The sequence below is a fragment of the Drosophila suzukii genome, chromosome 2R, assembly GCF_043229965.1.
Source record: "Drosophila suzukii chromosome 2R, CBGP_Dsuzu_IsoJpt1.0, whole genome shotgun sequence".
Lineage (NCBI taxonomy): Eukaryota > Metazoa > Arthropoda > Insecta > Diptera > Drosophilidae > Drosophila > Drosophila suzukii.
The window spans coordinates 3442302-3465069 of record NC_092081.1 but is presented as its reverse complement, the minus strand read 5'-3'; the positions used below and the strand labels follow the sequence as shown (position 1 = coordinate 3465069).

Genomic DNA, 22768 nt, shown 5'->3' with positions numbered 1-22768 from the left:
AGACACAGTGCCCAATAGAGACAGGACCAGTCTGCACATACCCTAGTTTATCGAAAAAGAAACGTATATTACATGGAAAAATTAAATACACCGAAAACATTTTATGGGTAAAATCGTCCAATACGAATAGTAAAAAAACTATAAAAAATGTTAACAAATAAAAAAGTGACTTGTCTTTTATAAGCAACAATACAAGACAAGTCAGTTTCATAAAATGGTAATGTTGTCGGGAGAGTAACTATTTCGTTGGTCAAATGGACAATCCGATGGGTTGGATCCATTTTACTATTGTATAGGTCAATTTTACTTGAAAGCTATTTGGTAGTACCTACAATTAAAAATTAAACAAATTCCAAGTACTGTTCAAAAGAAAGTTCTAATGCAAAAACAGCAGATTAGGAATACCCAAACTCTTGAGAAGTGACATTTAAGAGAACTTGCATGCAAATTGGCCAACATAAAGTCACATAAAATGCGTCTTAGAAAAACTGGGAATAGGACATTCCGACGGTTTATTACCTTCGGTCCACTCGATCAAGACCCTTCCAATGGCAAATCACAATCTAAACTGTCATCACAATGGCCGGAGGATGCCCCTTGTCGGCCCGAAAGAAAGTTTAATGGCCGGAACTTTCCGGCGGAAGGAGCTTGGTTTGGCATACGCATTTCCGGCTTTAGGTAATTGAATTTGATAACAAAAAAGAAGTAGGACGAGCCGGAGCCCCGAAAACGAGTTAACTGCCTGGAGTTTATGGTGTGAAAAGGAGCAGCGTGTGGCCACGGCTTCAGTGGCATCCATTCCACGCCCACTCCCACTTTTTGGCCAATGATTTCCGCAGCCAAATGGCCACCCGCCGCCTGCTGTTCCTGATTTTCACAGGAAGCGGCGGAGACAAAACGCGTCGAGAGGAAAAGTGGAAAAGTGCTTTCTGCTCTGCTCTGCTCTGTTCTGGCCCGTTCTGGCCATTGCCTGATTTTCTATGCTTTTGGCAGGCGGCCCAGCTCGCAGCAAATTTACGAGTGCGGCAGTGGCAGTTGCCCCCGACCTCCCATTCTCCGCCTTATCAGCTCGCCAGTTTTCAAGCGTGGTCCGTGCATGGGAATCCGATTACTGCACTCAAAACAAACTATGGCTTGAAGCCAGAACAAAGGCTTCGAATGATTTACCTACACTTTCTAAGAAACTACTATCCAAAAGTATAAACAAAACCTGTATTTTACCAAAGTATTTCAGTACAGAAACATACTTCTGGGTGTTATCAAATTAGTCAAAATTTTAAAAAGCAAAGTTATATTAAAAACAAACTTAGTTCAACATTTAAAAATATTTTTTAAATAATAATAATAAATATTTTGATGTAAAGTTAAAATAAGTAGAATCCTATTAAAACAATTTACAAATGAGTTAGGTGATACTACAATAACGGAGGGAATCCTAGACAATTATTTTTTTATAAAACTATTTTTAATGTCTCAATATTTTAATCCTTTTTTCCCAGTGGACGCGCATATGCGGATGCTGTCTTTTTTTTTGCACCACAAGGAGTTTGGCCAGGAGTGAGAGGAAGTGGGCGGAGTGGATACATGAGCTACCGTTGCCGCTGTTCCAACTTCCAGCTCCTTTGGCAATATTTCTGCACTTTATCTGTCTGTAAATAACGATTAACTATGCTCGCTGCTCCCTCAGCTGCTTTTGCGCTTTTCTTGGCGTTTGGTTTTGCTTTTGCCACTGTCCTTCCTTTTCACTTAGTCAAAGTCCCTCCCCCACAAAGCAGCTGTGTGTGTGTGTGTACTTTATTGTTATTGGCATATCAGTGGCTCAGAGGAAGTGGAAGGGGAGTGCACTCAAAGAAAACATGTACACTAAAAAAAAGAGATTTTTCACAACACTATGGGGTGATATGCAAAAATTATATTATTGTTATATATTATTTTACAACATTTTAATTTGATCAGAGTTGAATTCGGGTAGATTTTATATGGAATTCGCCGGTCATATAGACTATATTTATCTAATAATCTACAGATACTTAAAAGAAAATGTTTATGACTATTCGAATTATTTACATTTTATTAAAAGCAAAAATCTTTTTTTTACCAACAAATTTCACTTAATTTCTTCCTGTGGAAAGAGGAGAGGAGCTGGCAATCCATTGACAAGTCGGGCCACCAAAAGTGTGAATGTTGCAGAATTCTTTTTTCGGGTACCAGAGCTAAATGTGTGAGGAACGGGGCTGGCAGAGGGTTCAAGGCAGACTTAGACAGCTTGTTGGCCATGTGGCATGCAATAAATGGCACGATTCAATGAATATCCATCTTCCGATTCGGCATGCTATCCCCATCATCATCATTCTCGCTTCCAATTCCATCCCAGCCCCACTTTCATCATCATTCTCATCTGCTTCTTATTTGGCCGAACGGGGAGTGTGGGTTTACTTTAGTGTAATTGATTTCCAGGCCTAGAACTCTGCGATTATGGTCTCTTAATTGATAAGAAAGCCGTCCTTCAAAGGGTTTATAACCCCCAACTTTCGTTGCTAGGTTTCCGCTTTCAAGTCTTCCATCTTCATCCTGCTCGAATTGCTGACAGTTGCCGTTTTTTACCAATTTCCTTTCTGTTGCAACAGCTGAGCCCTTGTCCGCAAAGTAAGGCACATGGCAACACGACATTTAATCCTTTGTCCCCTCAAATATTTGTGTTTGTTGTACAAAATGCTGGCAAACGAACCGAAGAGGCAGATGACTAAACGGAAGTTTTGTTTATTTGTTTGCCTTTAATCAGGCGACAGATCAACAAGCCAAATCTGAATGGATTGGCATGTGCTAATGAAAAGTTGATTTAAGGGCAGCAGACGGGGAAAACGGAGGAGATGCACAATGCCCAACTTTCGCCACCAGCACGTGCTCAATTTTTAATTCCATGGAAGTCCAGCCCCTCCAGTAATCTCGCAGCCACCCTCGCTTTCTCCTCGGTGCCCTTGGAAATCTGCGTCTTTAATAAGCTCAGCTGCATTCAACTCAAGAAAATGGAGAGCTCCAGTGGAAGGGGGGAGTTCGAGGAGAATACAGTACAGTAAAGCCATACAAAGCCATTCACTGGTTTAATGTTTAACAACCTAGGGACAGAAACTGAATGATTTGAAATTGTTTTTAGAATATTTTGGAAATCTACAAAAAATGTCCACAGAAACCTTTAAGTATTGAAATCTTAACCTCTTAAATAAAAAGTTGAGCAAAGGACCCTGCCGCAAAGGGATACTTTAAATTTTTCTCTTCGAATTCCCAGAGGTTCTAAGGTAAATTTTGGACAAAGCCGTTGGGTGGTTCAACTGTAGAAGGTCTACTGTACCGGCAAGCAAAGGAGGCAAAAGAAAAACTGTCGCTGTCAACTGTCAAGAAGGGGGCGTGGTCCTGGTCTCGGACGATGTCTCTTGAGTGGCACTTGGTTCGCTTACAAGGGCCATCGAAGTGAAGGGAAGTGGGGCCAGGAACACGATGAAGGCGAAGAACTCGCAGCATGGGCACTTTTTATTATCCACATCAATAGAAGGTCCCTTAGTACCGCCCATCAGCATCATCATCATCATCATCATCGTCATCATCGTCATCATCTTGCAGCGTCTTCTTCTCCCGCTTTTGAATTGCTAATAATTTTGTCGCAAGCGTTTGATGGTTTACTCACTCGGAAATAAAGGCACCACCGCCAACATTGCTGCTGCACCACCTATAGCCATTCCCAGTCCGACTGCAACCACCCATCCGTGGATCCCGGCCCGGAACTAGAGTTATGTACATAACTGAATATATAGCCATAAATTTAGGGTAGGTCATAGCCACTCTGGAGTGTAATATTGTTGCACATACTTATTACTAGTGCCCATTAATGCATAGAAAAGCCACCCTTTTCGTGCTACCCCAAGATCCTCGCTGAATTTTTTAAAGCCAAACCTAAAGCCAACTTGATGATTCATACGCCCCCTCGACACCCGGCGAGAATTTCGGAACTACCACCACTATGCGGCATATGGGGAGGTCGTCTCTTCAGAACCCCTTGACAAAAAAGTGCAATGCAATTAATTTTTTCGCGAAACTCTTTCGGGGAAGGGGATGGCTTTGTCCATCCCACTCACACATCTACACACAGAGAACGGAAGATGGTTCTTAGTTATTTTCAAGATCTATGATAAAATTCCCGTTTAACTAAGTTTTAAGCGAGAACTTAGATAGAATAATATTCTCACTCTGGTATCTGTTTAGTTGTCGAATAAATAATAATATTTAGTGTCGAATAAATGATAAGATTCTATGATATTAAAAAAAACGATTTGATATACATAGGTTGGGGTAACATTAGATCGAAAGATTAAATACAAGTATAATGCTTTTTTTCCGCTTGTGTAACTTTTGGTTCACTCCTCGTCTTGCTCAAGTGACGTTTTAGTGTTTGCATTTGACGCAGCGGACGAGAAGTTCAGAATGTGAATGGATCACCACCAGTCCCAGTATGTATGGTATAGATATAGGGTTGTTCTTCTGCCTCGCATCTGCGAAATGTTTGTTTTATTGTTTGCCCATCTCCTTCCCAGTCCCACGGTCGCGGTTCATTAAATTAAAAACGGCCAATTCGAGTTATTCGAATTCGGAGTAATACATCAAAAAACATCGGCGAGCGGAGGGTGGGTGGTTGGGGTGTTGTTTTGCCGGCAGTTGCAGCTGATCGAAGTGTGCGGGGAGGGATGGGAGGGGGAAACAGGTTCCCAGCAGCTGTTCTCTCGGAGAAATGCGGCGAATCGCCAGTCGGTCTCTCTCGATTTTCAAGCCACTCCAACGAGGGTTGTTTTCCCAGTTCCTCGCTCCTTTGTGTCCTTTTTATCATTGTTTCGCCGGCTTTCGGGAGCAACACAAATGTTCGCCATCGGTCGCGTGTTTTTTTAAAGAGTTTTTTATTTTGCTTTCCCGGAAATTATGTCTTTTCTTCTAATTTAAGCCCCGTTGTTTGCTTTTTGCCGAAATTTATTCCGCTTTGGGGATAGCCAATCCCCTCCCCCCTTTACTCTCCAGCCAGACACACTTTCGGACTCCAATTTGGTTGTTATTTTTACGGTTTTGCGGTCTCGAAAGTTAACCAAAGTTTGGGTACCGGCAACAAAAAAAGCAACTTAAGGAATCACCAGAGTAATCCCATTTGGAATGGAGTAAAGCGTAACAATAACCAGGAACAAAAATGGTAAGAATCAATTGGAGGATTTCTAAAATTGCAAAATGGACGAAGGCCGCCCGCCGTTCAATCTGCATGTTAATTAATAATAAGCATGTTCATATTTCTCCCCCTTGTTGAAAACGGGGGTTCACGTTAATCCCAACTCGGTTTTAGAGCGATCGTTAAGAACACGCGTGGAATTTTCCCTTTTGATAAACTCCCCCGTCAGGACAATGGATGATTTTTATGGGATAGGACACGGCAGATAAGGGGGTTACCAAGTGAAAAAGTATTAAACAATTTGCTGTTTTTTTACACAGAGAAAACATGGTATATAAATTCTAAGCTATCAAGTGATTGGATAAATATTAAATTGAATAATCACCTTAAAATCTGCCTTAACAAAAAATATTTATACATATTAGGTAGTAATTCTAGTAACCATTATTACAAGGGCATATATACATACATATATCCATTAAAGGCTTAGCTCGAAAGACACTTTAAGCATGCTAACACACACCAAATTGCAATATAATACTATATATATTTTGTTTCTCTCTGTGTAAACTAGAGCTTAAGTCCGGGGTGGTCCGGACATCTTCCGGAAGTGCGTTTGCGGGTGCAAATGGCCGTGTGATGCGCCACCCTCCGCAAGACCTTCGATTCGCCCACTCCTCCGGCTGGTTCGTACTTTTTATCCCCGGGACACGGGTGCAACATGTTGCCGGGATTTGTTTTGTTAATTTCTGTTTTGGGTGCGGGGTTATGTATTCGCTGAACCCCTTAAATCATTTTTTGGCCACCCTCGTCGTGTTGCAAGCCGCATGCTAATTAAAACCTGTGCGGAGTTTCGTGTTTGAACATTTTTGGCTGCCTTGGTAGCCAAAGTTTCGATTAATTAATAAAGAATTCATGTCTGATTTTATAACTTCATCAATAAGCTCCACGTCGGCACCGCTTTCGTTCCCCGGCCTTTACTCCCTCGCTTTTATGAGGGAAATTCACAATGAATATTTATGCGCGTCGCCTCCTGAATGGGAAATGTGAAAGGGGGGTGGGGAGGGGGCCTCTGTGTGGTTGGGGGGCTGGGTGGCTGGGTGGTGCAGTGGCCAACAGCTGCCGACAGGCGCACCAGTTGCCCGAAATAGCGTCTTGGGTGGGAAAAGGGGGCTGGGAGTGGTCCAAAGGCTTTGGCTCTCTAATTTTATTAACACGTTCATCATTCCTCGCCATTCGGCGGCACAAGTGGCGCCTGAGGACGGCAATCAGTCTCGGGATCCCCATTTTCCGCCCCAAGCCCCCATACCCCCTCTCCCCCTTCCTTTCCACTTACAACGGCTGCCGCCTGCTGTTGCCTCCCATTTTCCAGCAGGGGCATTTTCATATTGGTCTCCGCGTCTCATGCATGAAGGCGAATTAATAAAAATTATTGCATATATTTGTAATTCCGGGTGCCTCTTTAACGGTTGGCCAGGGGGTGTAATGAGGGGGTTGTGGGTGGTTGGGAGCTGGGCGGTTGCCGGGCGACTACTTTATTGGCGCGTGCTGCTGCGTTTTATCGCTCCCTCCGCTCCCACTGCCCCTTTCCATTTTATTACGGCTCCCTTTCTTTTGCCGCTGTTGCAGATGAAAGCGTTTTGGACATATTTCACTACACAACAAAGAAATTTAGAATGATGTAAAATTAGTATCAGCATCTGATTTTATCCATTAGATCGCGCTACCAAGCGAATTAATGTAATAAAAGGAGTTTAACAAGACTACAAATAAATTCTCATAGGACATTGCTTGTTATTATGTATAATTGGTAAAGATTTTACCAACTCTTATATAATTTCTTTTTTTTGTGAGTGCTACGAGTTTAATTTTTATAATTTAAGTGGTATATCTTTCATTTTTCTAAGACTCCCGGCCATTAAAGGAACATTTCCATTCCGATCCTTCAAAAAATATTTGTTTCATTAAATAAAACTCATTGCTGGTTCTTTTTAGATTAAGAAAGACATAAAATGCCAACTACAAATTGAAGCAGTGTTGGCAACCCATTTTTCTCTCTGTACATTTTAGGGGAGCAACAAAAGACTTGCAGCACAGCCCAGGAATTCGTAGCCAAGTGGAGCGCAGAGTTCTTATTACCGGGAATTTTAGGAATCTGAAGCAGGTCCCTTGCATAATTAAATTGATTAATAGGTGGGGCAGCAATTCCCCTATAAGCCACAAGGAAGTCGGCTGAAGAGGCATCCATATATAAATTCTATGAAAAACTCTCGACTGAGCAAACAGAATCGACTCTTATCTATATCTCTATACCTATTTGCCGTCGCTGTAATCTCAGACTTGTGTTGGCACTTTAATAGTACTTGCGATATTCAACGATTCATTCACACTCGGATCTGTAAATGTTGTGGCTGTTGTCATCCATTTTGTTAGCACTAAGGCAAACAATTTATAACAAACTGTCTGGATGTGTTTTATCGTCACGTCACACAGATGAAAAAGTCGTGATGTAATTTTTTATCGATTACAGTTGACGCGGGAAAAAGTGCGGGGAAAATAGAGCCAGGGTCTGGGTTGTTGACTCCGGTGATTTATGGTGTTGCATGCATCCAAGTTCCTGGGTTGTTCTAGTGTATCAGTAGTATTATCAGACCCCTGCCCCCTAATTCCCAGCCCCTCGGTTCGGCTCCTTTGTCGCTGTCCATTAGCTTGTAAAACGCTGCTGATTGGCACTGTGATATGGACAATTAAATTGTCGTTCTTAATCAGCGACGAGTGCACTAATTCATTGTGTTTAATTTCTTTCGCATTTTATTTAATGTTTTTTTCCATTTCTTTCTTTTTTCGTGCCCTGCTCAATTGCACTTTTTCAGAGCCAATGCGGGTCGCCAACGTTCGAGAAGGAATTGCGCGAACAAATTGAGAAGTAAGTGACAAATAAGTTAAATTGTTAAACGCGATAACAACACTCGTGTGGAGTGTGTGGAAAATAAGTACGGAAAGAGGGTGGATCGACCATAGACCAGAACTTTCGCACTTCCGCTTCTTGAGCCAAGCTCCATTAGCACTATTGCCAAGTACCGTCCAAAATATTTATTTAATTTGTCTAGCCGGCAATTTCGGAGTAGATTTCGCGCTGCTTTTGGCAAATCGTACGTAAATAACTCATACCAAGCTCGTGACCGGCCACGCCCCCTTCGGCCTTCTTGGCCATTACGCACAGAACAAGTTAACGGCACGGCGAATGCAATTTTCCAAATTGCCAAGAATCGGAGGATGAAGAAGGAAGCGCTCACTGGCGAAACCCATCAATCACCGAACCCTCAGCAGCGCCCTCTGCCGGCCCGAATACGTAATTACCGCGATTTCGAATTGGTGCAAAGTTCTGGTCTAGGCCGAGATTTAAGTTCTCTTTCGGGCCTTTCTTTCTTTATGACCACCATTAGCTGCTAATTTCCATGCAGATTGTTTATGCAAACGTTTCTTTTTAAACACAATTCAGCAGGGAATTGATTGGTGATTACTTATATATACTTTAACATTATTTTGTTATTTTTGAAGTCGGGAAAATCACATATCTTAAATAGTTTGTTTTTGTAATTTAACAGTAAATGAGTTTTTCGTAACTGAGTTTATTTAAAACCCATTACTCAAATACAATTTTAAAAATTTTTATATTAACAATAATATTGTATTTACCAACACATTATTTTATTGAATCATTCAAAAGCTTAAGATATATATTAATTTAATTTATTAAATGAAGTCAAATGTTTTTAAATGCAATTCCTTTGTTCATAAAGTGAGTCGTTTTTAAAGATTAAAGAGCTTTTAACTGAAAATACTTTTAATTTGTAAAGTGCCCATAATACAACAATAGAATGTCGTGCAGAGATTAAATAAGTTAAACAAAATAAAATAATAAACATTTTCCGCGAATATTTTTGTATTTTTGAAGTACCCATAATACAACCATAGAATCAGTGCAATCAGTCACATTTTCATTCAGCCACTGATAAATAAGTAATCAATACTCGGAGTTCCCTGCTGAAAGCGCCCCGCGTTTGCGATGATTTTTGCAACTCGTTTTCATTTATGCATTTCTATATTTGTCCTCTTTTTTTCGCTTTCCCTCGGCACCCGTATCCGCATCCGCATCCGAATCCGAATCCGCAGCATGAATCGCATTATGAAATCCAAAGAACGCAAGCAAATGCAGACATGTCGGGATCACAAGGCACTGCAGGTATGTATCGGATGGAAATGAAAATTGGGCGAGGGACAAGAGGGACAAGAGGGAGGGACAAGGGGACTTTTCCGCACGGAGCCGCGCAGCATGTGGAAAATCAATTTGCACAGCGCGAGTTTCCTCGGGACTGCGAGACGGGAAAGGGGGAGGGGAGTCCCTCCGACTCAAGTCATAAATAAACGCATAAATTCATTTTTAAGAACAATCTCTCCCCTCGCTGCCATTCCGGCGCATACAAATTGTCTCTTATCCGGACGGAGTAACTGGAGTCGTCGGCGAGACTTTGCCGGGATGTTGGAAAAAGGCACATTACATTTTTTGCCCGAATTGATTGAGCGTCGGCATTAGAGACGCTTCACTACGCCCTAGTGGCAGCTTTTCATTACCATTCTCCGGGGTTGGGGAATGGAAAATGCTTTCCCTTTCGTCGTTAACTTCTGGCAATCTCGTTCGCCCCGCCAGCCAAAGCCGCCCAAACCCAATCTTGTAAGGCCCCGCTAATGAAGCCCAAGGTTTTCACGTCCCATGGCTACATGTGACCTTCTGGCCAGCTAACAAGTTGGCTTTGATCGAGATTGGATATTTGTTACACGTTGGAGCTGGGATCCCGGGGAGGGGGTCTTGTAACTACTGCTCACTTAGCACTTACAGAAAAGAGCCGGTTGATGGATGAGGAGCCGTGTGCCAGTCTGTGACCCTCATCAGGGCAGCTGTCAGGGGCGAAGGTTGCCCCCAGCACTTGATAAATACTTGATCTAATCAGTTAGCCCTTTCTCAACAGAGGTTTTCACTGAACGGATCGCATTTATGGCATTGTGTAATATCAATTGAAAGCTAACTCTTTATTAGCGGAGTTTGGAAATGTCTAGAAAAACGTAGTCGTGACAGAAGATATTATAAGCATATGCAGTCTGTCTATAATCTTGATGATTTTGATGTTAAACAAAATATATTTTAGAATTTACTGCGATTTTTGACATAAAATATGTAATTCGATGGGATAGTAAGACTGTAACTACTCATACGCTTACATACGCTTATCTAAAACTGAAACCATCTCACAGATTATGAAAGCAGATATGAATTTTATCATTTATCAATGAACTTATCTGAGTGAAAACAAAAAGATAATATGACAACATATCAAATTGGTCAGTGGAATACCAAGAACCATCAGGTTTTACAAAGATATTACATTATTCTTATATTCTAAGTTCCTGAGTTATCTAGACTAACACAATTTCATTCTGACTATTTTACAGACCCGCTTTGCCCGCCAGGAGAGCCTTCTCCAGTCGATGCAGCAGGAGAACCGATCCCTGCTCACCCGAATCCGGCAGTATGAGCACTGCTTGGACGACGTGATGCGCAAGGTGGTGGACGCCATCGTGGCAGAAGACAATCTGCGGGAGGAAGTGAGCATGCTGAAGGGCAGGGTTCGGGATCTGGAGGCCCAGAATGCCGCCTTGTCCGCCAGTCCGGTGAAGGGCAGGGACGAGGGCTACTGCACCATGAGCAGTGGACAGCCGCAGCCTTCGAATGGCCACCTGGAGGACCTGCCCGAGGAACCGGAGCAATGGCTGCTGCCCGCCGAGCCCTGCTCCACGGAAATGGAGGACTGGAGCATGTCGCAGGAGGAGCTGGCGGTGATGACCTTCGACGACGAGCGGGATCAGCACAACCATCTCCAGCATCCTCAGCAGCAGCAGCGGAGGAAGAGGGATCACGACTGGCTGTGGCCATCCAGCGACTTTATCAACTCCACCACGGTGGAAACGGATTCAGTGGCCGATGGCATTGCTCAGCTGCTGCAGCAGAAGGTAAGCGATGGAGCTGGAGAGGATTCCGCTCATCTGTAATTATCCCTATTCCCATTTTTAGATCGTTTACTCCGAGGACGAGGAGGTGGCCTGCACGGACTTCACCAATGACTTCTACAAGCTGGTCAACATCCGTTCGAATTCCTCGCGCAGCCTCTACTCCTATTTGGAGGGTGAGACGGATGATGAGGACGAGGACGACGATGATGGCGAGGATTCCAGTATGTCGGAGAGCCAGGTGGGTCCGGCGGGACGAACTGCAGGAGTTAGTCCCACGCCCAGCGAGGCGGGAAGGGCCCAGTTGACCAGCTGCTCCTCCAGCGAAACGGACGATCTGTCCGCCAGTCAGGCGAAGAAGGACGAGGAACCCGATTACGCGGTAATCGATGAGTGCCGGAGGAGGGTGAGCGACATAGAAATCGAGGATGTACCCATGATTGTGGGCAGCACGCCGATGAAACCACTGGACGAACAACAGTGCATTGCCCAGATCATCAAGAGCGAACTTCGACGACCTCCTCATGTCCTGGTCAAGTCCAAATCGGTGCTGGAAGAGCAGGAGCCCAGCTGCATACTGCGACACAATCAACGCCGCGAACTGGAGTCCACCGTGGTGCGCAGTGACAGCATAAGCTGTGCCATGATGACGAAAATGGCCAGGGAGGTGGTGCCTCCGGCGCCCGGGATGGTGACCAAGTTGAAGGAGCGGATGCTGCTGCGGCAGGCCTCAACGCCTCCGACGGCCAGCTCCTGGCGCAGGAGCAATGGGTGGAAGAGGGTCACCTCGCCGGTTCATCCTCCAGCGGCTGTTTCGCCAAAGAAGGTAAGGGATCAACTTGAAACCATAGGTTGCATAATTGTATCATTTCCGCATTGAACTTACAGAAGGAAGCCAAGTCAACGGAGCCGCCAAAGAGCTGCCTGCCCAAGGCGCAGCCCACCAGAATTCCAACGAGCATCCATTCGTCGGTGTCCTCGTCCTCCTCGATGTCCTCGTCCTGCTCGCCCTCGCCCTCCTCCCCCTCGCCGCAGTCCCCACAGCAAAGGTCACCGGGTCAGCAGCCCCAGCAGCAGCGAAAATCGAAGATTCCTCCACCAGTTCCCGTGCGACGATCCTACGCCAGTTAGGATAAACCACTGCTAAATCTCAAACCAATAATCGTCAAGCTAACAAATATTTAAAGATTTAAAAAGACTAAATTGTGATATATTCAAACAAAACAAAACAGAACAGAACAGAAAGATACAGAAGATTAATCAGGTTAAGCTGATTGTGGAGGATCGAGCGAGTTTTGTACGTACGAATACGAGTATTTATGTATATTGTAAATTTTTGAAGGATGTTTTACCTTGTAAGCGGCACTGCCAACTGTTCCCCCTGAAAAAGAGAAGAAAAGAAAAACCAAACCGATCGGCTCGCCCTGCTCTATACCCTGTATTTTGTAGAGCAGCGGTCGCAGCACCCAAATCAGTAGGTTATACTAACTAGAATGGGACAATTTGATTGATTTCAAACTGAATTCAAACCACTATTAGCTATGGTCATGACTAGATGAACCAATACTGTAGTCTTCCGCACAAGTCGAGTGTATTTGTAGGACATGGTTAACACGTAAACTAAACCGAGTTAGTAGCTCCCCACACAACAGCAGTTGAACATTTGCATTTAAGGGTGAAATATTTCAGTGTTTACGATGCAGTATAGAAGGCATACATAGGTACGATATATAAACACATTTATATACGGTTTCTAAGCGAACACTAAACATTAAACGACGACCATACAATAAACTGTACATAGCAGTCGTTCTAACTAATGACAAGCTCTTCTTCAGCCGTAGTTAGCTCCTCAGGGGCTGCTGCCACCGACTAATTCTTCGCAGCAGCCCGATTCCTAAGCATATACCTACACTATATAGAACAGAACGCACTACGATCGAGGAGGGAACATAGATGTAAGCTCGTATAAACATTATAAATGTATTTTCTTAGCGTAGCGAGTACAAATAAACAAAAGAAGTTACAGAAAAATAAATTATTGACCTAACCAGTGGCCTCGCCTCTCGAAAACGGTTATCGCGGCGGGTTGGTAAAATCTTACATAGATATGTATGGGCGGGTACTACTAATCAGTAACGTAAAACGCAAACAAACACGATCTTAAACTACTTAGGTGGTACGACAAAGAATGAGTTCCAGTTCATGCTTCAGCTGGAGAGAGTCCAAACGAGATTCCGGGGCGCTGACCCAGCAGCTCTTGTAAAGTTTGGAGTAGGCGCTTTCCAAGCACGCACTGGCCTCTGGCGCCGGGCTATGACAATCGAAGTGGAGTGCTAATCGGTTCCGGCGGCATTTCTTTTTCAGATCACGGCCGGCGGTGTAAGATGGATCGAGGCTCAGATTACGGCGGGCCGAGGCACTGGCCCTCTTGTATATCACGTCGGCGTCGTTTTCATTGACAAAGTTCCAATCGCTGGGGCAATCCAGAGCTAGAATCTTTAATTGATGGTACTTATCCGGCCGAAGCTCGTGCTTTACCACCTGGTAGGCTATGGTTTCATTGCAATCGAGCGGGTGATAGGGCAATCTGCGGGCTTGCAGTTGCCACATTGTAATGCCCAGGGAGTATATATCGGAGGCCTCGGATAGAGTGTCTGATCGTAGCACTTCTGGAGACATATATCTCAGGGTTCCATTGGCACTAGTTTGCTCTGGTCTAGCACAAGATTCGCCCATCTCAATGGAGGAACCGAAATCGCAGAGCTTGCAGATGTAACTGCGTTTGACCTTGGATAAATTGCCAACCCCCGAAGACTTTATTCCCAGGGCAACCAATATATTGGTTGGCTTTACATCCAGATGTAATACGTTCTGGGAATGACAGTATCTCAAAGCAGCGACCACATCCAGGGTTATACTAAAAAGATAATGTTTAATTTCTGGGGTCTACGAGAGCAAGAGGACAAACGGATCGTACAAAACCCTGTGCATCAGTGGCAGCGCCAAAGTGTCTACGATCCTCTGCAGGCATTGTCCCCTGGGGCATTCCATGATGACCAAGCCGAATTCCACGGCGGATTCTAGTTTTAGAAGCCGCACAATGTTCCTGTGCTGCAAGTTCATCAAATGCGATTCATTGTGCAACGTTGAAGAAGCCTGGGCTCGAATAATTTTCACAGCAACGGACCGATCTGCATAAAAATCTTCCGTTTATTTAATTCCATCAAAGGTTTTGAACATACCCCGGTATATAGCTTTGAAAACCGTGCCGTAGGCTCCGCGTCCTAGTATCTGGCACCTGGTGGAAACGGGGTGGCCATCCTTGAGCAACTGCCTTCTCTTTGGCGTATTCAGCAAAAGCTCCCCCATTTGTCTGCACACTAAGAATGACCTATTCGGTTTTGAAATTTATTTGAAATATAATTAACCCACATGGCCTTCTTTTTGCCCGGTCTCTTAACGGTAAATTTTTGGAACAGCTGAGAGATAATGTTGCCCCATTTCCTTCTAAATTTGTTTCTAAAACGATATTAATCGTGTTTAAAAGCGCCATTTTAACACAATTATTTATTGAAATAGTTAGTGCTCTTAAAAATACATATTTTCTGTCCCAAGAAAAAAAACATTAAATTCAAGATGAGCTTTTTATTTGTTCAGCCAAAATATTCCCTCTACTCTTAATAATTTCAATTGTATATTTACACTAATAATGCACACTGTTTCATTTGAAGTGCCTCTCCAGCAATTACATCGGGAAGAAATAACCATAATGCACGGAAATATAATTATTATAAATGGATTGTAAGGGCTTTCGAGGGTTCATTTTAGGCTTAATACTATACAAATAAATATTATTACAAATGTCTGCCGCTAGGCTCTTCCATGATGATTTGCTAGTTGCGTTCTCTATGCAATTTCTCGGTCTCCGCCCGCAAGTCCTGTGAAAATGGTACATTAATAAGAAATTACAAAACATAAAATATCTTAAATTACCCGAAAGGCTTCCTGGATTTTGTCTGTGATGAGCTTCCGCGCCGTGGGCTCCGGCACTTGGCGCTTTTTAAGATCCAGAATAAAATCGTTGAGGTCCAGTGGCTCACCCACATTCAGTGTGACCTTCTTGCCCCGCTGTATCACATAGGGCTCCACATTCGGCAGCAGTTCATCCATGCCCTCGTGCCACATGGGCAGAATGATGGGAATCTTGGGTGACTCGTAGATGATTCTGCCCACGCCCCACTTGAGCCGCAGCTCCTCCTTCTCCATGTTCACCTTGCCCTCGGGAAACACGTGGATCCAGTGGCCCAGAGCGGCCTTCTCGATGCACAGGTTTATCGCCTCCTGGTAGACACCGATGCCACGCACAACAGGTATGCACTTGCCTAGGGTTGGGAAGGGAAACTATTAGTCGTCTTTTAGCTTTAAATTATCAGCGATTAAATAATCTATCTATCTATCCCAAATATTAAACCAAAATAAAATTTACTGAGTAGTGTAAGAAAACATTTAAAGAACTCTTTGTTTCGTTACTAGGAAATATAGTTTCGACTCCCATGTCTTGATCAATGTTGTAACTATAGAAGATTATGATTGTTATATTATCAGTTATACTATCAGTTTTATGTATTGAGGAAACTTCCTCCGTGTTATAGGTATATTTTGTCATTGAAGTTTCCTAAAGTCCTATGCTAAGATGTCATACAAAAACCCGCCTAAAATTGGTTGAAATTTGTTGTTGCGCCCCCGTCAGTGATTAGTTTAGTTTGAAATACAGGTATAGAGTACAAATAAAGGCTAATAAATTCCTTAGCTATACTAAAGATACTATATCTAAAGATAATATATCTAAAGAAGTTCAGTTAATTTCCCCCGATTCCTGCAATCCTACACCAACTAATCCTGAATAGTCTCACCGAACATGAAGAAGAGCGAGTGCCGCCTGTTGGTGAAGCAGATATCATGGGCGGCCATCGACCACCGGATTTTGTAGGTGTTGCACACGACTCCCAAGGGAAGACAGCCCCACAAGCCGGGATCGTCGAAGCAGGAGTAGTGGTTGGACACGGTCAGCAGGGGAACGCCCTGGGGTCGCTTGGAAATCAGTTTGACTAGTCGTTCCTTGTTGTAGACGCGGGGTTTGTTGAGAAACACTGCAAAACAAAATAGAGAGGCGAAAGATCAGCATTTGCATAATTGTGCAGAGGCACCAATTAACAACACGGCACACGTTTGACCTCGATGGCCAGCATCCGCGCATCGTTTATCAACCGAGAGATTCGCAGTCGCAGTCTTAGTCGCATTCGCATTCACGGTCAGGGGCGTGAGCTCTCCGAGCGAATCGCTTGGCCAAAAATAAACGTGCCTTTCGGCCAGATGTTGGGTAAGGTCGGCTCTGCAGACAGATACTCACTCAACACAATCTTGCTGAAGATTCCGACGGCGGAGATGACGAATTGGCTGGCCACGTACCAGAACCTCGTGGGGTTCCTTAGCCTGGGGAATATCCAGTCGATGTTGTAGGGCACCTCCACGCCGGGGCCCACATCCAGGGCGGGATCGGCGTTCCGGTCGGACATGGGCGGCGAGAGGGGCGACGTGGACGGAGGTGGTGACAGGTCCTTGGGCTGGCCACTCCGCACGGTCTGCGTGGCGATATCCTTGCGGTCCTGCTGACTGGCCGGAAACCGCTCGTCGGCCACTGGCCGCGCCTCCGGAGCTTGGACGTACTGCTGTGGGTTGCAGATAAGGATGGAAATTAAATTATCGACGGTCAGAACGAGCACATGGTAATCCCGCCGCTAACCATGGATAGCCTTTAATCTTATCGGTCGGTCCCCAGAATAGTTTCCTTTTGTGTTTGTGTCTGGCCAGAAGCCTCTCTGAGTTACGCATTTTGATTCGAGTACTTGCTTTATGTATTTCCTTTGTCAGCTTTTGGATTACCTATCACCACCCCCGGGAAAAGCCGCCTTTGTGCCACAGGTTAGCAGCATGCGCAGTGAAAATCCGCTGCGGAAGTCCACGTTGCATTTTCGCGCAACTAATGCAGCAAAAACTCACGGCGTCAGAGATCCAAGGCGACCTTCAGCTCGGTTCGAGAGGTATTACATTTGGCACCTGCACCTGAGAATCTTTCGCATCCGGACGGCGGGAACTTTCGAGCGTAACTGATTTTTGACTCAACTGAAAGCGCCAAGTGCAACAGGCACAAAAACACGCATGAAACGGGGGCAGCTGCCCCTAAACAAAGAGAGAAAAGGCGAGACAGAGCGAAAGAAAGGGCGCGAGAGCAGTGAGGCAACAGTAAGTGGTCGACTGATTGTGAAACTATCTTTATCAGTTGGCAAAAGTGCTTAGCCAAGCGCTTCCGTGAATAATGATCACGTTGCTGCGACTTGACGAGATAAGCATTCGAATTTGGGCGCCAACCGTGGTGGACTCGAGTTCTAGGCGCAAGGTGGTGAGTTTCGCAAGAGAGTTCTTATCAATTGCTTGCCATGGATTATTTAGCAAGATAGTACTGACGGAAAGGTGTTATTGTTTACTTAAGAGAGGTAGCTAGAAGATACTGATACAAATGCATTGAAAACAATGAAAACCTGTTTCTAAATAAAAAAAATGAATGTTTGTACATTGACATTCAAGAACATTTGTCTTTCGGGATCGCTTTAAAATTTGTTTTCTAGCGTCACCGTTATCGTATGTCTGTACTTATCTTGTTTTACTTCATTTTAAGATCGTCACATTTTTGCACAAGTGCAATACTTATTGTAGGTTTCTTGTTCAAGTTTATTTAAACTTTCCCGCCAAATGTGGTGGGAATGGCGACAAGTGGTTGCTTTTGAAACAAGGTGAATAAGAAGAGAAAGCGATGGCCTGATTTTGTTTATGTTTATTGGGTGCACTAAGGTTAAACATTATACGACTTCGTTGCTATAATTAAGCTCACCCGAGACAGTGCCTGGATCGGCGGTCTATATCCCCCGCTGATCATCCAGTTTAGGTTCCGCATGGCGGATGCGGCGCCCACGTGCCCGGGACGCCTTAAATTGGAACACACAACCATCAACATTTTAACGAGTTCTTAATTTTACGAGTACGATATGCGTGGGCAGTTAGCGGGCCTCTACGGGTTTTACATAACCAATTTTTGTAGGCCGAATAAATTCACTTTGCAATTTTGGACGCGCACTGCTTGCTTCTTCGCCCAACCGCCACTTCTTCACCTCGGCTGCAGACTCATGGGCGTACCGTCAGGGGGCGCCGGAGCCGCTTGGCGCATGTCTGGAGGGGGTCGTATTTTCGGTGGGGGCGGCGAAGGAGCTCAAGGTCAGGGCAAAAGAATCTGAAGAAACTAGAAATTTAAAGAAAAACAAAACCAAATCAGCTGTTATTTGCCATTCACCTCGAAATGAAGTTCGGCCATTCTGCAGCACTAATTTCATCCGGCTGTGTTGGTCAACACTTGTTTCTGGCCATCTGGCAACACAGGGGACTCCTCAAAATATATTGTCGTGGTTTTGTAATTCCCTCTAAAGTATCAATTAAAAACACGGTTTTGCTGTGGTTCCAGTGCAAATATGTCTCGCAGCGCTCGCCCCCTCACCTCCGCCCGTGTCCTGCACAAAATCAAGGCTCTAAGCACCCCGCAAACCAGCACTGAATATGTGATCAACCGGAATCCCAGGAATCTGGAGAGATTACGAATTGCCTACAAGCCGGGCGGCTATCATCTGGAGAAACCCGGTCGATCCTACTGGCACACCCTGGAGATCAACACCAGTGGTCGATATGTCAGCGCCGATGTCAAGCACTTCGAGAATGGAACCATCCTAAGTGCCAGCACCTCCGAATGGGCCATCAAACAGCAGCTCTACAAGACCAACGATACCTCGGCGTTTGTAAACCTCGGAAGGGTGCTGGCCCATCGTTGTCTGCAGTCGGGGATTACAGAGATGACGTGCAACGTGGATGCGGTGCCCGGAAGCAAGCTGCAGAAGTTGCTCCAAACCCTCCAGGACAACGGTGTGTCCTTCAAGGAACCCGCTCGTCTGGCCAACCAACAGCCCTGGGATGCCGAGAGGCACGAAAAGCCCTGGGAGGTGTTAGATGGATCCTTGGAGTCCCCAAAATCTAAATAACCCAAAGAAACCCCGTTTAGTTTTCGTTTCGTTTAGAATAAACGTTGATTATTATTGCTAATTACAACGAATCATGGTGATCTATTCGTATTTGCCCTTGATGTCCTTCCAGAGTTTCTGCAAAGGGGGGAAAACTCAATATTTGGCCAGGAAACCCGTATTACATAAGAGGATTATACTTACGCCTTTGTTGATGCCCTCGAAGATCGCGACCGACGTGACATCGATGGCGCGCTCGAAGAAGAAGGCCGATGCGATGATGGCCACGGCGTAGGTGGAGGTGCGCTTGAACAGGGTGTTGTAGATGACCTTCATGTTGGCTGGATTTTCGACTTAAACTTCCGATTTGTTCTCAGGTCGACTTTTTTCACACGCCAAATTCACAGCTGATTTGAGAGGTTGAGTTGACAAGCAGTGTGGGTAACGTCGAAAAGCTGGAAGCCAGGGTGACCATTAACTCGATACACCTTTGTTATCGAAAGTGAGCCCACCTCTAGTCTACGGGGCAAAAACAAACGATTCGTGCCAAAATGCCAAATTACCTGGATATTTAGCGCGATTGGGGATTCTCTGCGTGGAGCATGGACATAGCCACCATTGAGCTGAGCGTTGAGGCGCTGATAGGGTCGCTCTTGGCCCTGGGAGTCCTGTTTGCCTTCTGCCGTAGTTTGCTTTCCGAGGACTTCGTGAGCAGCTTCAAAACACGTCACGGCTGGAAATCAATAAAGGTCTTGGAACAGGTGAGTGAAATCACCAGTTGAGAACTATCTTTAATATGATAAGTTCCAATTAGGCCTGCTTTTGCAACGTCTGCGAGATCCTGCTGACCCCTTCCGCCGGACTCTTTTGCGACTGCTGCGGCCTGTGCACCCATGCCACGCCCACCTGCCAGCGAAGGGCGGACCGGGAGTACCGCTGCAAGGACAAGTGGCTGCGCAACGAGTCCTCTGTGCGGCACCTGTGGGTCCACGGCAATTTGCCCATGGGAGTCCACTGCGCCGACTGCAACGAGGAGGTTGACCACCATGTCAGCACAGATCCCGGGCTGTACGGATGGCGCTGTGCCTGGTGCCAGCGGTGCTACCACAACGACTGCTATTCCCGCGTCGACACCAAGGCCGCCTGCGACTTTGGCGAGTTCAAGGACATGATCTTCCCGCCCTACAGTTTCGTGGCCGCAAGAACTAGGGACTCGATGCGCCTCCACCTGGCCAGCATCACGCCGCCGGACATCGAGAACTGGGAGCCACTGATTGTGATCGCCAACACCAAGTCGGGCAGCAGTACGGGCGCCAATGTGTTGTCCCTGCTGCGCGGTTACCTACACCCGCTGCAGGTGATGGAACTGGGTTCAAGGGGTCCCCAAGACGCCCTCCAGTGGGTCGCCAAGGCCAGTCCTCGCCCGTGTCGCATACTGGTGGCCGGCGGCGATGGCACCATCGGCTGGGTACTCAATACCATCTACGCGTTGAACATAAAACCCCAGCCTGCGGTGGCCATCATGCCGCTGGGCACAGGCAACGATTTGTCGCGAGTTCTGGGCTGGGGAGCCGAGCCACCCTCGGTTCTTGATCCTGTGGAGATCCTAAGAAGTATTCGGCGTGCCCGCTCCGTGAATCTCGACCGGTATGACCTGCAGATCGAGAAACTGCACTACAGGCTGCCAATCCAGAGGCACCCCACAAAGACGATCCATGTTTACAACTATTTTAGTGTTGGTGTGGATGCGTTCATCACCTACAATTTCCACAAGACGCGGGAGTCTCGTTTCTATCTGCTCAGCAGTCGGATATTCAATAAGGTAAGGTAGTAGCTAGTGTGTCTGTCTTAATCTCCCCAATCTTGTTTACAGCTTCTGTACTTCACCTTTGGAACGCAACAGGTGATGCAACCAGGTTGCGAACACCTTGAGGAGAAGCTGACTCTGTACCTGGACAACAAGCCAGTGCAACTGCCTGAGCTGCAGGCGCTTGTGTTCCTAAATATCGACTCTTGGGGCGCTGGCTGTAAACTTTGTGAGCTTAGCAATTCCAACGGCGAAGTGCGCATGGTAAACTCCATCTCCGATGGCATGATGGAGGTCTTTGGCATTGTTTCCTCCTTTCACATTGCTCAGCTGCAGTGCAATATAAGCAAGCCGGTGCGAATTGGCCAAGCCAAGCAAATAAGGGTAAGACTAAGGCTGAACCCTGGGTATCGGTTAATCAACAATCCCTTTTAGATGCAAGTGAAGGAGACAGTCCCAATGCAGGCGGATGGAGAACCCTGGATGCAGAGTCCTGCGGATATACGTCTGTCCTCGCGCAGCCAAGCCCGCGTCCTCAAGCTGGCCGCAACCTGAACGTAATAGCTAATACCCAATTGTAACCCCTTATGTGCCAGTCCCATAATCTCAAAGTACTTAATCCGGAACCTCCGTCTACACTTAATCGAATTTGGTAAGCTATGGCATTTTAAGGACATCCCATGGAGGAAAACCAAAGCTAGTCGAAAAATACACTAAATCGTATCTGAAAGAAATCCACTTTTATTAAGACTCAATAATCTTTTGAAATATAATTAAATGTTCGACTGGTGTAACATGCTGCCCGCAAGGGGCATGCACAACATTTGGGTCAGTAGAGTGTATCGAAAGGCGGGTAAACAACAAAATCAGGAGTGCAGCATCAGCTGGAGCCCGCTTTAGAGCATGGTCAGCTCCATGATGGCGTTGACTATGTCGTTGCTGTTGTTCTTCAAAGCCTTGATGGCCTTTGCCCTCGTCGTGTTGGCCTGCGTGATGACTAGCTCAATGTCCTTCTCATCGACGCCGGTGTCATCGACCTCCTCCTCGTCTTCCTCGGCAATTGGGGCCACAGAAGTGGTGGCGCCCACGCTGTCGGCAGCGCCAGCAGCCTCTGGGGCCTTGAACTTCTCGGCGGCGGCCACCTGGGCCTGTTGCGACAGATCCTCGATCTTGGCCTCACCGAACACGATGTAGGTGTCGCTGTGGGGGTTCTTGTACACATCGGGGTTGTTGATCACGAACAGGATGTTCTTGGACTTCCTGATCGTCACCCTGTTGACGCCCTGGATCTGCTTGAGTCCCAGCTTCAGCATGATTTTCCTGGCCTTCTTCTCGCCGCGCGACTGCTTGGCCTTCGAGACCAGGTCGACGGGCAGACCGGTGGCTCCTCCGCCCAGCTGTGTGGTGGCCGCTCCAGCCTCCTCCAGACCGGGCATGCCGCCATCAGAGTCGCTATCGCTGCCGTCGTCCTCGACGCGCACGTCCTCGGGTTTCGCCTCTGCGGAGGTGGAGGGCGCAGCCTCGTTCTTGATTTCGGTCAATTCAGGCATCTTTGTCTGTCTGAAAACAAGA

General features: G+C 45.9%; 7 protein-coding genes across 14 annotated transcripts in view; 3 read left to right on the top strand and 4 right to left on the bottom strand.

Moving 5' to 3' along the window:
- The window catches only part of LOC108019865 (uncharacterized), a 39365-nt gene extending 26049 nt beyond the window's left edge, over window positions 1-13316 (top strand). For 2 of the 5 annotated variants that reach the window (XM_017087918.4, XM_017087917.4), the window contains 5 exons: window positions 8074-8126; window positions 9377-9446; window positions 10712-11269; window positions 11331-12092; window positions 12155-13316. In XM_017087918.4, coding sequence (XP_016943407.3) covers window positions 8074-8126; window positions 9377-9446; window positions 10712-11269; window positions 11331-12092; window positions 12155-12397 — 1686 coding nt within the window. In that variant the 3' untranslated portion in view covers window positions 12398-13316. Of the gene's footprint in view, window positions 1-5209; window positions 5228-8073; window positions 8127-9376; window positions 9447-10711; window positions 11270-11330; window positions 12093-12154 lie in introns of those variants that run through there. The other 3 variants (XM_017087920.4, XM_017087919.4, XM_065863757.2) reach the window with 2 other exon arrangements.
- On the bottom strand, window positions 13226-14748 carry Mos (Mos oncogene). Its single transcript, XM_017087922.4, has 3 exons — window positions 14512-14748; window positions 14247-14460; window positions 13226-14186 (listed from the first exon to the last, which is right to left on the bottom strand). Exons 1-3 carry the CDS (start codon window positions 14636-14638, stop codon window positions 13439-13441), a joined length of 1089 nt encoding a protein of 362 aa, XP_016943411.3. The 5' UTR covers window positions 14639-14748; the 3' UTR covers window positions 13226-13438.
- Window positions 14749-14899: 151 nt separating this feature from the next.
- Window positions 14900-18594, bottom strand: Taz (tafazzin, phospholipid-lysophospholipid transacylase). 4 transcript variants are annotated; one of them, XM_017087833.4, is made up of 5 exons: window positions 18219-18594; window positions 16680-16998; window positions 16183-16419; window positions 15263-15651; window positions 14900-15207 (listed from the first exon to the last, which is right to left on the bottom strand). In XM_017087833.4, the coding sequence occupies exons 1-5, from the start codon at window positions 18339-18341 to the stop codon at window positions 15163-15165; spliced, it is 1113 nt and encodes a 370-aa protein (XP_016943322.3). In that variant the 5' UTR covers window positions 18342-18594; the 3' UTR covers window positions 14900-15162. The 4 variants fall into 4 exon arrangements, with proteins under 4 accessions (XP_016943322.3, XP_065719830.2, XP_016943323.3 ...); XM_065863758.2 differs by having other exon boundaries at window positions 16680-16995; XM_017087834.4 differs by lacking the exon at window positions 18219-18594 and adding an exon at window positions 17330-17484.
- A 132-nt stretch (window positions 18595-18726) lies between these two features.
- Window positions 18727-19481, top strand: mRpL18 (mitochondrial ribosomal protein L18). The gene has a single exon (XM_017087837.4). It carries the CDS (start codon window positions 18850-18852, stop codon window positions 19408-19410), a length of 561 nt encoding a protein of 186 aa, XP_016943326.3. The 5' UTR covers window positions 18727-18849; the 3' UTR covers window positions 19411-19481.
- Window positions 19426-19825, bottom strand: ox (ubiquinol-cytochrome C reductase complex subunit oxen). The gene is made up of 2 exons (XM_017087839.4): window positions 19594-19825; window positions 19426-19527 (listed from the first exon to the last, which is right to left on the bottom strand). The coding sequence occupies exons 1-2, from the start codon at window positions 19723-19725 to the stop codon at window positions 19492-19494; spliced, it is 168 nt and encodes a 55-aa protein (XP_016943328.1). The 5' UTR covers window positions 19726-19825; the 3' UTR covers window positions 19426-19491.
- A 53-nt stretch (window positions 19826-19878) lies between these two features.
- Dgkepsilon (diacylglycerol kinase epsilon) lies at window positions 19879-22768 on the top strand. Its single transcript, XM_017087832.4, has 4 exons — window positions 19879-20150; window positions 20204-21211; window positions 21263-21580; window positions 21632-22768. Exons 1-4 carry the CDS (start codon window positions 19992-19994, stop codon window positions 21749-21751), a joined length of 1605 nt encoding a protein of 534 aa, XP_016943321.1. The 5' UTR covers window positions 19879-19991; the 3' UTR covers window positions 21752-22768.
- On the bottom strand, window positions 21918-22756 carry Nacalpha (nascent polypeptide associated complex protein alpha subunit). Its single transcript, XM_017087836.4, has one exon. The coding sequence runs from the start codon at window positions 22744-22746 to the stop codon at window positions 22093-22095; it is 654 nt and encodes a 217-aa protein (XP_016943325.1). The 5' UTR covers window positions 22747-22756; the 3' UTR covers window positions 21918-22092.